The sequence below is a fragment of the Oppia nitens genome, unplaced genomic scaffold, assembly GCF_028296485.1.
Source record: "Oppia nitens isolate AA-2021 unplaced genomic scaffold, nextdenovo-longstitch-racon4-pilon3 scaffold9_pilon_pilon_pilon, whole genome shotgun sequence".
Classification (NCBI taxonomy): domain Eukaryota; kingdom Metazoa; phylum Arthropoda; class Arachnida; order Sarcoptiformes; family Oppiidae; genus Oppia; species Oppia nitens.
The window spans coordinates 1,437,528-1,450,434 of NW_026533253.1; the positions used below are offsets into that span (position 1 = coordinate 1,437,528).

General features: G+C 26.0%; 2 protein-coding genes across 3 annotated transcripts; one reads left to right on the plus strand and one right to left on the minus strand.

Moving 5' to 3' along the window:
- The first annotated feature begins 7,087 nt into the window (after positions 1-7,087).
- Positions 7,088-9,148, plus strand: LOC128964517 (cyclin-T1-like). 2 transcript variants are annotated; one of them, XM_054311130.1, is made up of 5 exons: positions 7,088-7,363; positions 7,457-7,538; positions 8,045-8,164; positions 8,241-8,525; positions 8,590-9,148. In XM_054311130.1, exons 1-5 carry the CDS (start codon positions 7,209-7,211, stop codon positions 9,016-9,018), a joined length of 1,071 nt encoding a protein of 356 aa, XP_054167105.1. In that variant the 5' UTR covers positions 7,088-7,208; the 3' UTR covers positions 9,019-9,148. The 2 variants fall into 2 exon arrangements, with proteins under 2 accessions (XP_054167105.1, XP_054167106.1); XM_054311131.1 differs by having other exon boundaries at positions 8,241-8,504; positions 8,590-9,147.
- Positions 9,149-9,268: 120 nt separating this feature from the next.
- On the minus strand, positions 9,269-12,815 carry LOC128964516 (mediator of RNA polymerase II transcription subunit 24-like). The gene is made up of 2 exons (XM_054311129.1): positions 11,978-12,815; positions 9,269-11,903 (listed from the first exon to the last, which is right to left on the minus strand). Exons 1-2 carry the CDS (start codon positions 12,695-12,697, stop codon positions 9,363-9,365), a joined length of 3,261 nt encoding a protein of 1,086 aa, XP_054167104.1. The 5' UTR covers positions 12,698-12,815; the 3' UTR covers positions 9,269-9,362.
- Between the last annotated feature and the right edge of the window lie 92 nt (positions 12,816-12,907).

Genomic DNA, 12,907 nt, shown 5'->3' on the forward strand with positions numbered 1-12,907 from the left:
TAATAAATGAATCATAATTTTTCTATTAATATACATTTTAATTTTAATGTATCATTCATTTATGGGTTTATATTTTGGGCCAAAACCTAATTACAAATCTATTAAAAATATTTTTTTATCGAATATTTAAAAAAGTTATTATTAAATACATAGAAAAACTATATATCTCTTAATTAGATCACTAATTAAAGTGTAATATATTCACTAAAGCGTAGGATTAGATGCAATTAATATACAAAATGTAAACCTAAAGTTTAATAATGATCAACAAGTTTTTATTTTTTCAATTATTTTTATTAAAATACAGATCAAAAATAATACATTATATGATAGTTATGTATACATGACGTTACATGTAAATAGGTAGTACCCACCTGTTTATTAAACTTATAAATACAATTAAAACTTAATAAATGAAGGTAAAAGTTTGGATATAAATTACAATTTAGTTATTTAGAGTATATGTTTAGTGCAATTTAGTTTTATGTTATTTAATATATGTTAAAGTTCCAAGATGATTCCAATTTAAATGTTATATTCTAATTTTGATAATAATTTATATATAATATATATATTATAATTAATATTTATTAAAAAACTAATTAGAATATAATAAAGTAAATCAAACTCATGAACCTTTAAGTACTTTCAATTAGATATTACTATAATTATATTATAGTAATGTATAATACTTTGGAAAAAATCAAATTTAGAATAAGAATCCCATAGATAAATGTTTGTTTGTTTTTTCGAGAAACTTTCCAGAAAATTTCCCTTTTGATCTATTAGTTATATTAAATATTATATAATATTTAATTATTTTCCACTTCGAAGAGGATCTTATTTATAAAATGTATGCATAATTTTGGCATGTATTTACTTTAATATCTTTTTTATATATATACATAATTTAATAATTTATATAACATAAATATACTGTACATGTATAATACAATTTTTATATAAATAATTTGCATTATTTATAGGATATTATGCCATATATTTTTATTTTAAAAAATTACTTTAATCATTTCAATATTTAAAATTAAACTATTTATTCATTTTATATAAAACAGTGTATATATATAATACTATATGTATATTTATAATGTATATTATATATATATATATATATATATATATGAAAGAGAGAGAGAGAGAGAGAGAAAGAGAGAGGATTTAAAAATTTGGTTGCATATAATTATTATAATATATATAGGATGTAAATTTCATAAGAAAATTAAGTACAAGTATATTGTAATATAACTAATAGTGAGCACCGGTGGTCAGGGAGATTATGGGGCGATATCACCATAAAATTAGTACTGCAAACAAAATCACGCATTTTTAATAAATTTATTTTTCTCCTCTATTTAAAAAAATAAATAATAATTTTAATACAATTTTGCTGAGGGCTTACAACGATTACATTTTATGCATAGCTATGTAAAGTCTCTTTTATATCTTTATATTATATATATTTAATGTATTTTTCTATTGAATATAATATTGTGAATACTGTTTTTTTTAAATTAGAAAATCTTTAAAATAGTTTAATAATATTTTAGACACAAAATCAAACTTATAATTTATGAATTAATAATAAAATTGCATTACAGCATGTGATATCAATATTGCATTTATTGTGAATTTAATATTTACTTTTAAAATTATATACCAAATTTCTACCATAAAATAATAATAATAACAAAATAAACTAAACTAGATTTAAATACTAAAATTTGTGTATTTTATATTACAAAAATTTGATAATAAAAATTTATTTTTAATATCTCTATATTTTAGTATAAGTTTTTTTTAAATATTACTGTTACTTATAATTTAGTAATAATAATAATAAGTTTACTAATTATCTCTTTTTAATTTTGAAATCAAATTAACTATATATATATACTGTATATTACAATATGGGTTGGGATGTTAACAATTTTTTTCTTTCTGATTCATTATCTTTTATAAAAAAAAACATTATTATTATTTTTTTTCTCTCAAAATTATCCGTAAAAAGTAATTATTTTCGTGAAAATTATTATTTTCATATTAATAGTGTTGATTATATTTGTTAAAAAAAATCTCATAAAAACGTATTGCAATTTTGTTAACAACTTTTTACATGGAACCGGTTGCGTCCTCTATTTGAAATTATTTTTACATTTATTTTTGCACTGTTTTATACCTAATTTAATAAAGTAGCTTGTTAATAAAATACAGGTAATATTATAAATAATAATATAGTTAATATATATTTTTTTGTGTTAAAAAGTTTAATGTATCTTAATTATCAAAAATGTAAATAAAATTGTTTGTATTAAAATTGTCTAATTTAATTACTAGTCTATTCATGTATATACTGTATAATTCACATCAGATAAGCTGAGCGAAGCGAAGCGGGATACACAGAGGTCGACCGAAGGTCGACCGACGCGTATCCCAGTAAAATATGTGTCGAAATTACCTGCAAGGGGTCCGGGATTTTGATGTAGACGAGGTTTCTCAACGGGATGGTTTAGGGGGTCAAAAATGATGAAAAAACCCGCTGTAGAAAAATCTCTCATTAATGAAGAAAGTGGTCAAAATAGCGGAAAACTGAAAAAATTTAAAAATATCATAACTTTTTAACGGTGATAGATAAAAATATGGAAACCTGACAATAATATATGTAGCAATAGATATTATAAGTTATATTAATAACAATTTTCTACCCCATCGGGAAATTAGATAAAAACCCGAAAAGGTAACATTTTCAAAAACTGAAAATTTAAAATTGGTCATAACTCAGTCAAAAACAGACTTATATTAATTTTATTACTTGAGGCTATAGTAGACATAAATTAAGATTTTTACAGACCATTTTCAGATTTTTAGCGCCACCTGGTGAATTTTGGGAAAGGTTTAATTTATTTATAATTGATAAAAATCTTTAATAATAATATTTAATTAGTAGATATATAGTACTATAAATTTGTAATTGACAAGATTTGGGTGAGTCAACGGGTTCACCGACTTTTCGATCTTTGAAAAAAGTTTTGTATACAGTATGACAAAGTAGTGCATATTGTAAAGCTCAGCTTATCTGATGTCACGCGGTATACTGGTTATATGTATATAATATTATCATTAAATGTAAATTATCAATGTACTCTCTATGTTAATGTGATTATATTTATTATCATACAATAAACAATGTTTTGAATACAATAATTAATAGTATTATACTATTATATTAGTGTAGAAATAGTATGAAGATATGAGTGTAGTATTCAAATTCAAATTATAGTCCATTTATATGCAAATTAAATGTGAATAATATATAAAAATTAATTGCAGGTTTTTTTATTTTAAAAATATCAATATATAACTTACACACAAACAGCTAAATAATATATAACTTTTATAATGTCATAACTATAGATTTTTTTAAATTATAGTTATTAACTTAAAAATAACATTTTTGTTGACTAAAAACAACCGATGGCTACAAAGTTAATGCCCCGACAGCTATACATAGATGACAAACTAGAGAGCCATTTGAATAGACAGTGTTGGGTATTATTGGTTGGTTGTCTTTAAATGTTACCGTAATTATAGCCGTATGACTACCTTAAATAAATAATTATTAGGTCAAAGTGATAACATATATATATATATTTGCATATATAATGGCCACACACACGACATGATGTCTAACTCTAGGGTGTCATCGGAGCCAAACTTTAAAGTAGCTATTAATACTAATTTAATTAATTTTTTAGTTTAAAAAATGCAATTTTAAGATTTTTTTTCAAAAAAAAAATTATATATTATAAATAGATAGATATTATATTTAATAATGAAAATTATCGATTATTTACTTAATTATTATCTAGTCATTGACTTACTATTTAAATATAAATGTGTGATAAATACTGTAATTATATTATTTTTTATTGATAATATGTTTATCTGTAGAAAATTAAATTAATTTGATGACAGAAATAATATTATTTGCTTCCAGTTATATATAAATATTTATTTATTATTAATATATTTCAAACATCTGCCGATATATGAGTAGTATTTCATTTATTTTTGTATATTTAGTAATTATTTATACTTTACATTTTATTTTTAGCATAAATGCATAGTTTATTAATTTATCTCAAATAAATAAGAAATGAGACTTTTATAATAAAATAGCATTTATACTATTTTAGGTGAATTTAATTTTTATTTTGTTTTTTATCTATTTAACATTATTATTAATTATAATAATTATTTATTAAATATATTTATTATACAATAATAATAATTTACTAAATATTATATTCTCGTATTTTAAATAAAATAACACTTTAAATATCAAATAATTTATATTATGATAAATAAATTTTTAGTAACTTGAGTAACATTATTAAGTGTATTTTATTAATACCATAATTATAAACAAATAAATAATATCAAAACAATAGTTATATGTGCTTAATATTGTCTGCTTATAATAGTCATAATTTTTTTAAAATATGCTAAAGTTTAATAAATTTATTAAGTTTAATAAGTTTTGTTAGTTTGTTATTATTATTATTTTAATTTAGTAATAATAACCAATTTTTGTTAATTTTACTTAAATATCATAAAAAATTAAATTTAATATTTTATTAATTAATACAAATAAATTATCAAAAAAATTATTAATTATAAAAGATAGCTTATGTGACCTATTTATATGAATATTTATAATAAGTCAGCAAAAATTGAATATATCATAGACTTTGAACCGTCTATTATATACAAAAAAGCTGTATATCTCTGAGCCAGTAAATAAATTAAATACATAAATTGTCGATAAAAATAAAGTAAAAAATTATATCAAATAAATTATTAATATATATCACAAAATTTAAGTAATATTGTATATATTTTATGCCATTAACTGATATGCTCTCTAACATTGTTAAACATTTACATGTGTTGTTACTTTGAATATTTATATACACTGTATATTATTTTATTAATTAAAGACATTTAAAAAATATGATAACTTTCCCTCATTTTATATGATATACTATAATACTGTATTATATATAAATATATATAAAAGATATTGTATATTAAGTATACAACAATATAAATGAACTATTATAAATATATATACTGTATTAATTTTGTTAAAATATTAAAATCTATATATATATATATATAAGTTTATTTATCAAAAAATACAATAAGATTATTCAGCTATAATATTATCAATTTAAATAACACGCTATAAATTGATTAATTATTGTTAAACTATTTTTTAAATATCACAACTATTATAGTATTTTTTATTTAAAAAAATATTGAATAGTCAATTGAATATCTGATTAAAAATATAATAGAGAGAGAGAGAGAGAGAGAGAGAGAGAGAGAGAGAGAGAGAGAGAGAGAGAGAGAGAGAGAGAGAGAGAGAGAGAGAGAGAATGTTAGAAATGGAGGCCAAGGATGTGGTGTTTTTTTTTGTAAAATAGTATTATAATTTGAAAACAATTTGATCACATATTAATATATGATTTTTTTATAAAAAAATATAATATTTTTTGACAATTAAATAATAAAATATATTATATTTATATGTATATAACTATGTATTTATTTTAAAGATAATGATATTTTATTTTTAATGATAGATTTATTTTGTGTGCAAATCAGTTGCAATTGAAGTAGAGTTAACTCCCAATAAATAACCCGAAAGGCATTGCATTTTACTTTTTATATATTCATTCATTAATTATCTATATTTTTATTAAACAGATTTTGTTTCAGTGTATATATATATAATGTTTTTATATGATAAACCAAAATTTAACTTTTTTTGTATACAATGTACAAAATTGTTTAAATGAAGGATAAATCAATATAAAAATTGTATATATTATTATTATCATTATTTAACATAAAATTATTTTTAATTAAAATAAACTTTATAATGAGCAAAGTATTACATTGAAATGACTATTTTTATGTACTATTATATATGCTATAAATATAATAACTAATTAAATCAAATATTTTTATTATATAATATAAAATACAAATGTCTTAACAAAATACCTTGAAGTTATTTTTTAAAATATTGTTAAAGTATATCATTTAATAATTAAATTAATTTTTGTTACACATATATCAAATAAATGTATAATTTTTAATTAAAATATATTACATTTAAATAATTGGCAACATCACGACAAGTCAATTACACATAATAATTATTATTACTGTAAAATTGTTATAAATATCATTAACTTATTTTTCATTAATAATATTTTTTTAATATAAATTAATAAAATATTTTATATATCATAATAATATTGAATTAATTTTTTAAAATATATTATTTTAAAAAAATGAAATTACCAAAAAATTAATTTTTAAAACGATTTTTTATTGTGTCATTAACTTTATTATAATTCAATTTTATACTATTAAATACACAGCAGTAATAAGTTTATACATTTTATAATCCATTATATAAGTAATATATATATATATATATATCAATTGTTAGTTAATTGATTTAATTAATATAGAAATAGTTCATTGGGTAATTCAGTCATGTTTTGTCATTACAAACAATATCTATTAAATAATTTAATTAATTATATTTACAGTACTATTAATAATATATTATAATAGTCTATTATAGTTAATAACATCAATTTGTTTTTAATGTATTTTTTAAAAGTTTAACATTTGAATAATTTATATGAGTTTTAAATGTTGAAATATTTTTTTCATTAAAGTTATGATTGTTAGGATAATAAATCAATAACAAATTATTTTTATTATTATTTACAAATTTAATATTATAATTTATTATAGTTAATATTAAATTGTTATTTTAAACATGTTAATTTGTAAAAATAAACTCACATATACAATATTTTTATATATATATACAATTTTATTTAATTATTTTAAGTATTTTTTCATAACTATTAAATTAAATTAGAAACTACTGTAATATGTATTGAATATTATAATAAAAACTTTGAACATTGAAAAAGTATTTGAATTTAGCGCCCAATATATGTATATATGTTTTGAGCGCCCAATCAATACAACCAATGAGTGAGTTTGTGAATCACGTGATTCCATACATTTAGTGCTCCACTGAGTGTTCGACAATAAACACACGTTTTGGGCACACATTTGGATCGATTGATATAATTATGGCCTCTTCGGTGATCACCAATCGGTGGATATTCAATGATAATTGGGAACAGATATCGCCATCAAAGAGACATAACATTGGTATCAATCAAGAGATGCATTTGAGACAAAAGGGAACCAATTTTATCAAAGAAGTGTCAGATGTGCTCAAACTGTAAGTCGTGTTTTATTGACTCACATAATGAGGTCATCGGCGGTCATAATCATCTAAATCTAATGTCTTGTTGTTGTCCTTTACTTAATATAGTCGCACCTTAACTGTCAATACGGCTATTGTCTACTTTCACCGATTCTTTGCCTTAAGATCTCTCAAATTATTTGATGTCTGCGTAAGTGTTGTCTTAAATATTACGTTAAGAAACGTTTCAATCGATAATATCATTGAATAATGTTTAAGACATTTATTGTTTACTAATATTATTGTTTAGTTTTTTGTGTTTATTATTAGTTGTCTTATAATTATTGTCTAATTTATTGCTAATTATTAGTATTATTATTATCGTTAAGAATAGCCATTCAGTGATTGAATTAAGTGATAATAATAGTAATGAATGCGAAACGCATTGACATTGAAAAGCAATGCAATATTTTCAATGACTCATCAAATGCTTTATTTATCGCATGTTTTTTCATAATATAAATGTTTTGGTTAACACTTATTACGTATAAATAATAATAATAATTAAAAATTTAGTTGATTTTTATGTTAATTTAGGAAATAGTTGTAATATTAATAAAATATTTAAATGTATTTTACAAACCTTATATGGATTAATGTTTGACAATAATATTAATTAGTTTGACTGATGTCTAACATATGATTTTAAATGTCCAGCAAATAGGTATTTGTAGTCTGTTTTTGTCGGCCAAGTTTGAAGAGCAACCCATTATTAAGGAGGATATCGTTAAAGTGGCTCTCATTTGTCGTTTAAAGTCAAAACATATCGATAAAGAGGTTGTCAATGATTTGATAAATAATTATATCATATATTGATTACTAAATTTGTTTACTATTTTTGTTGTTTAAACAGCAATTCAAGAGAGAGTCCGACCAATTGATTCAAAACGAAAATGAAATGCTATTGACATTTGGTTTTGATTTGATGGTCACTCACTCGCATCATGTGATCGGAAACGCCTCGAGGAATAATACTGTGATAAACTCATGCCTTTACGCCATGGCTTACAAGATTGCGGGCGACCTCTTAAGGCTGACTACTCTATGTCTTCATTACACGCCATCATTTGCGGCTTGTGTTGCCATTTACCTCTCTAGTCATTTCCAAAATGTTCCGGTAATTTACAAGACCTTATCGGTAATGAGTTGAATCCCTTGTTGACCGAACAGTTTTGTTTATTTTTCAAATGTGACCCCAAAAGATCACAACAAATGGGAGCAATTGGTGTCTAACAATTGATCCAAATTTAACAGAAGAGATGGTGGCGCAAGTGGCCAACAAGTATATGAAATTAATCAATCGGTCGAAATATATGACTCAACCAACAACCGCTTCAATCACTGTCAACGGCTCACTCAAGCGTAAGCTAACGGCTAATCCAAATGCAGCCAATGGTTTAGCTAAACACAAGCCAATAGTGGAATTGACTGCAGTCAGTGGCCAACAAAGATCTAAACAACAAACCTACTCAAGTAAAGGAAATAACGACCAAAACAAAGTGATACAATCATCCAAAGATAATACTAATGGACGCAATACTAACACCAGAACTAATGGACTCTCATTGATGCGCAAAATTAATAGACTTACTGATGGCAACATTACTGTTACCATAGACTGTCATCAATAGACATCACATTTTTTTCATCTATTTTTCATAGTCTTCAATATTTATCAAAAAATTATGTTTTATTTGAATATACAAAAACCAATAATCTAATAAATATGTTTTGAAAAATAAACATGTGTTAAATACTGTATATTTTATAAATAATTATATGTTAATTATGTCAAACAATTTTTTGTCCACACAATTAGGGTATTTATATAAAATTATGTACATTTTTCTAATTATAAATAAAAAAAATGAGTCAAATATTACATATAAATGTAAAGAGAAGATATCGACGCCGGACCAGTATTGGTGACACTAAACTGTTTTTCTGTTATTATCGATATATATCTTAAGATGTTTTAAGACATAGTCTTTGCTTTAGCCAATTGACACAATAGTCGGGCCGTAATCTTACGCGAGCGCACTGTTTGCACATCGCTTACGGCCAATAAAAACTGCATCGAAATAGAGTCTGGTATTGTTTTGATAAGACATCCAATCATATTCATTGGCATCAATTGCAAGATCTTATAGGAGCCTTCTTTGACACATAGGATCAGTTGTTCCAAGAATATAATGGGAACTAATGTTCGCTGACTTATTGTCGAGTCGGCAGCGATAAGAGTGAAGAGACGAAGCAAATCAATGATGGCTTTATAAATGGGTTCATTTAGACGATTATTAATGTCGACATCATTGGTCTGGCGTTCAAAATATATCGGAGTGTTTTCTAAGAGCTCTGAGTCTGATTCGGTACGCATTGATTTGGCCGTACGAGTCGTTGTCGAGTCGACATCCATTGGCTCCAAGTCTTGTGATATCTCTTGACAATAATGTCGTTTACGGCCAACCCGTGATTTATGCTGTAATTTGCGTACGTTTTGCACTTCATTTAGGGCCACATATATAGTCATTATTGTTAAACGAATTAATGCCGAAACTTTCGGTTCCGACAAGAATTCTTGTTTGCTTTCGTTTAGCAAATAATTGGGTAATATGTTTGTAATGAGTGCCAGAGCGCACTGTTCAATGTCCATATGAAACAAACCAAATACAAGATCAATGGCCCGATTCAAGTCATTCAAGTGCTCAAACTTGAGTACTTGTTTGATAAGCGTATCGGTAAACCATTGCGGACCCCCAACACATAATAATGTGTCCATATTATAGATAGTCTTGAGGTCGAGCCACGAGCGTTCGTGTGCAGCAATAAAATTGCTTTCCATTAGTTCCCAAAGAGGTGTCTTAACAGTGAGTCCACTTGAAGACGATGGTATAGTTTTACTTTTACTTATTTGCTGCGGATGTAAATCATTAGACATTTTCTTAATAATATTTGCCATTAATGTTGATCTTTCTTTATAATAAGTATTTGGTTGATCTGATCCAGCAGTAGGCGCTGGCTGTCCTCTACCGTTGTCTGGATTATTACCGATAGCATCGACAGCAGTATTGTTATTATTATTATTATTGTTATTATTAGCAGCCAAATTGATATTATCAGTGGCCAGTGGTGTAGCAAATTGTTTCAACATATTCACGGGTTTGAGTCGCTCCTTATGATGTAATATATTGATATAAGAGCACAACCAGGCGCTTATCACTACCGGTAGTGAACACATCTTGCTTTTGACATTATCGAGTATTAGTTTAACATTATCAGTGGTAATGGAGTCATACTCCCAGCCCAATAGGATCTCTTTGATGGCTTGCGGCCCATTCATACAGACTTCGTGCCATTTGACTAAAGAAGTACGAAATTCGCTATCTGTTGATGTAAATTGATTCAAAAGTATATCAACTTTGTTTGGATCACAATTGCTAAGCAGTAGATCAGGGCACCGGTACTTTCCACCCTCACTCATATTATGGGCACACCAGGTGGCAAAAAATGAATTACTTGTTTCGCCATTCATTGTAATAATATCTGTACCGTAATGTTGTGCTATTGTACATAATATTAGAAACGTTATGTCAAACAAAAGGGCTCTGGTTTGCGATGCCTTTCCACTTTCGCCGGTCGCCTGTTTGTTAAACTCATTAAACTCAATGAGTTTTGTTGTAAAACTTTGCAGTTTGCCGGTAGCAGCGGCAGCGCATAGGATCAGTTCAAAACTTTTTTGCATATGACATAAGACACCTAAGAGCGCCTCTTGATTTTTACTATAATCCGAGTCCAATGTCTTCAAAATACTGGTCACTGTTGGTTCGGCTCTTAATATAAGTAGTGGACCCGTTTGTGGTGCTGATTGTTGATCAGGACGCGGAAGATTTCTGAAAGTTTGTGTATCGCTTTTGCGTTTAGCCATTATTTTCTCCACTTTTGCGCTACTTATGAGCTCTGCTTTAGTCAACTCATTAAGCAGACATTGAAGACAATCGCAGTTTGATTTACTGTCTGTTAAATCAAGAAGTGGTGAATATGTCAACAACTTTTCCAAACCAATTTCCAAATCATTGGAAGCGTCATTTGATTTGTTATTATTGAAAAATTGTGATTTCGATAACTTAAGTGAATTGAGTTTTGCAAAAAGTTGCGGAACTTTTAGAAAAAGAAAAGCTGCCCAAGAGTTTAGATAAGAGTTATGTTTAGGATCTTCATGGGAACCGCTGGCATCTACGAGTCCCACAAGACATGAACGAATAATCTCGCAGTACAGGTCCGACAGTGATATGTCATTAAATTTGGCAATCATTAAGATTTGTTGGACACAAACTTGTATATCTGATGCCGGATTTAATATGGCATCAAATGCTATTATAGTATTAAGTGATGCATATGTTGTCGGCTTTGATGACTTAAAATCTATAGAAGTGGTCAACTGTTTGCACGCCACGATAGCCGGACTGCTGTCAAACCATTCAACCCGTTGTTTGAAACTAATAATAGCGTCAATTGGCTTAAAATAAATTAAAAATACTTATATTAACTACTATATCAACTACTTGTCATCAAAAAAATACTGATAAATACCTCTCTATTTGATAATAAATTTGAAGCCATCGGTAGTTTGCTTTCAATTTCAGTTTGGATTTGAAGAAATTGATTAAATGTTTGACTGTCTTCTAGTTTTCCCACATAAAGAAGTGCTTTGAGAAAAGCTGACGAAGACATGAATGACAAAAATTCAGCGCATTTTTCAATGATTGATATGAATTGAGTCGAGTCTGAAGTGTGTAACGACTGAAGATTTGTCTGATTTTGTGTCAAATTTGTTTGCTGTTGTTTAGACTCTTGAAGTTTAGTCAGCGATTGGTTGAGAACCAAATGGATCCACGAAAGCACTGATACAACAGATTTTGACAATAGTATGCATTCTTCTTCATTGCCGTGACATGAGATCCGTTCCTTATATTTGATGAGAAACTCAAGCAAATAGTGAATACATTGCGGTTTAGACCAGTCTTGGTATTTAGCGATTGAGGCCAATACAGATCCATAGGATACCATTTGCGAACTGATACAGTGGTTCAGATATGACAGGAACAGGTGGTTAGGTGTAGGTGCGATCAATGCCTGTTCAAGTATACAATCGGCCAAATCATAGACATCGCCGGACACTCCTCGAGGAAGGACTCGCTTAATATTGATTCCCCACAAGACATCTGTCCAACGCTCGCGCCATCCCTTCAACAGTAATGACTTAATCAACGATGTCTTAGATGTAAGTAATTGTTCCATTGATGTCACCATTAATTCATCCTAAAATCTATACAATTAATTGACACTTCTTTAGTAATGTTTGTCAAACACTTTAAAACATTATTTTTTTTATTATTATAATAGCATTGAATTCATTGATTTCAAACTACTCATCAAACAATTGACAAATATTTCAGTATCTTTTGATATATGTAAGAGTTTATTGATTATTACTTATGCTTTACATATAGAATAGGACTA

Bases quoted from the DNA above. Each gene is read 5' to 3' on its own strand.
- LOC128964517 (XM_054311130.1), top strand. From the start codon at position 7,209: ATGGCCTCTTCGGTGATCACCAATCGGTGGATATTCAATGATAATTGG. The intron at 7,364-7,456 runs GTAAGTCGTGTT...TACTTAATATAG, and splicing joins GTGTCAGATGTGCTCAAACT to TCGCACCTTAACTGTCAATA. The intron at 8,526-8,589 runs GTAATGAGTTGA...TGACCCCAAAAG, and splicing joins TAATTTACAAGACCTTATCG to ATCACAACAAATGGGAGCAA.
- LOC128964516 (XM_054311129.1), bottom strand. From the start codon at position 12,697: ATGGTGACATCAATGGAACAATTACTTACATCTAAGACATCGTTGATT. The intron at 11,904-11,977 runs GTATTTATCAGT...ATTTATTTTAAG, and splicing joins ATTTATTATCAAATAGAGAG to CCAATTGACGCTATTATTAG.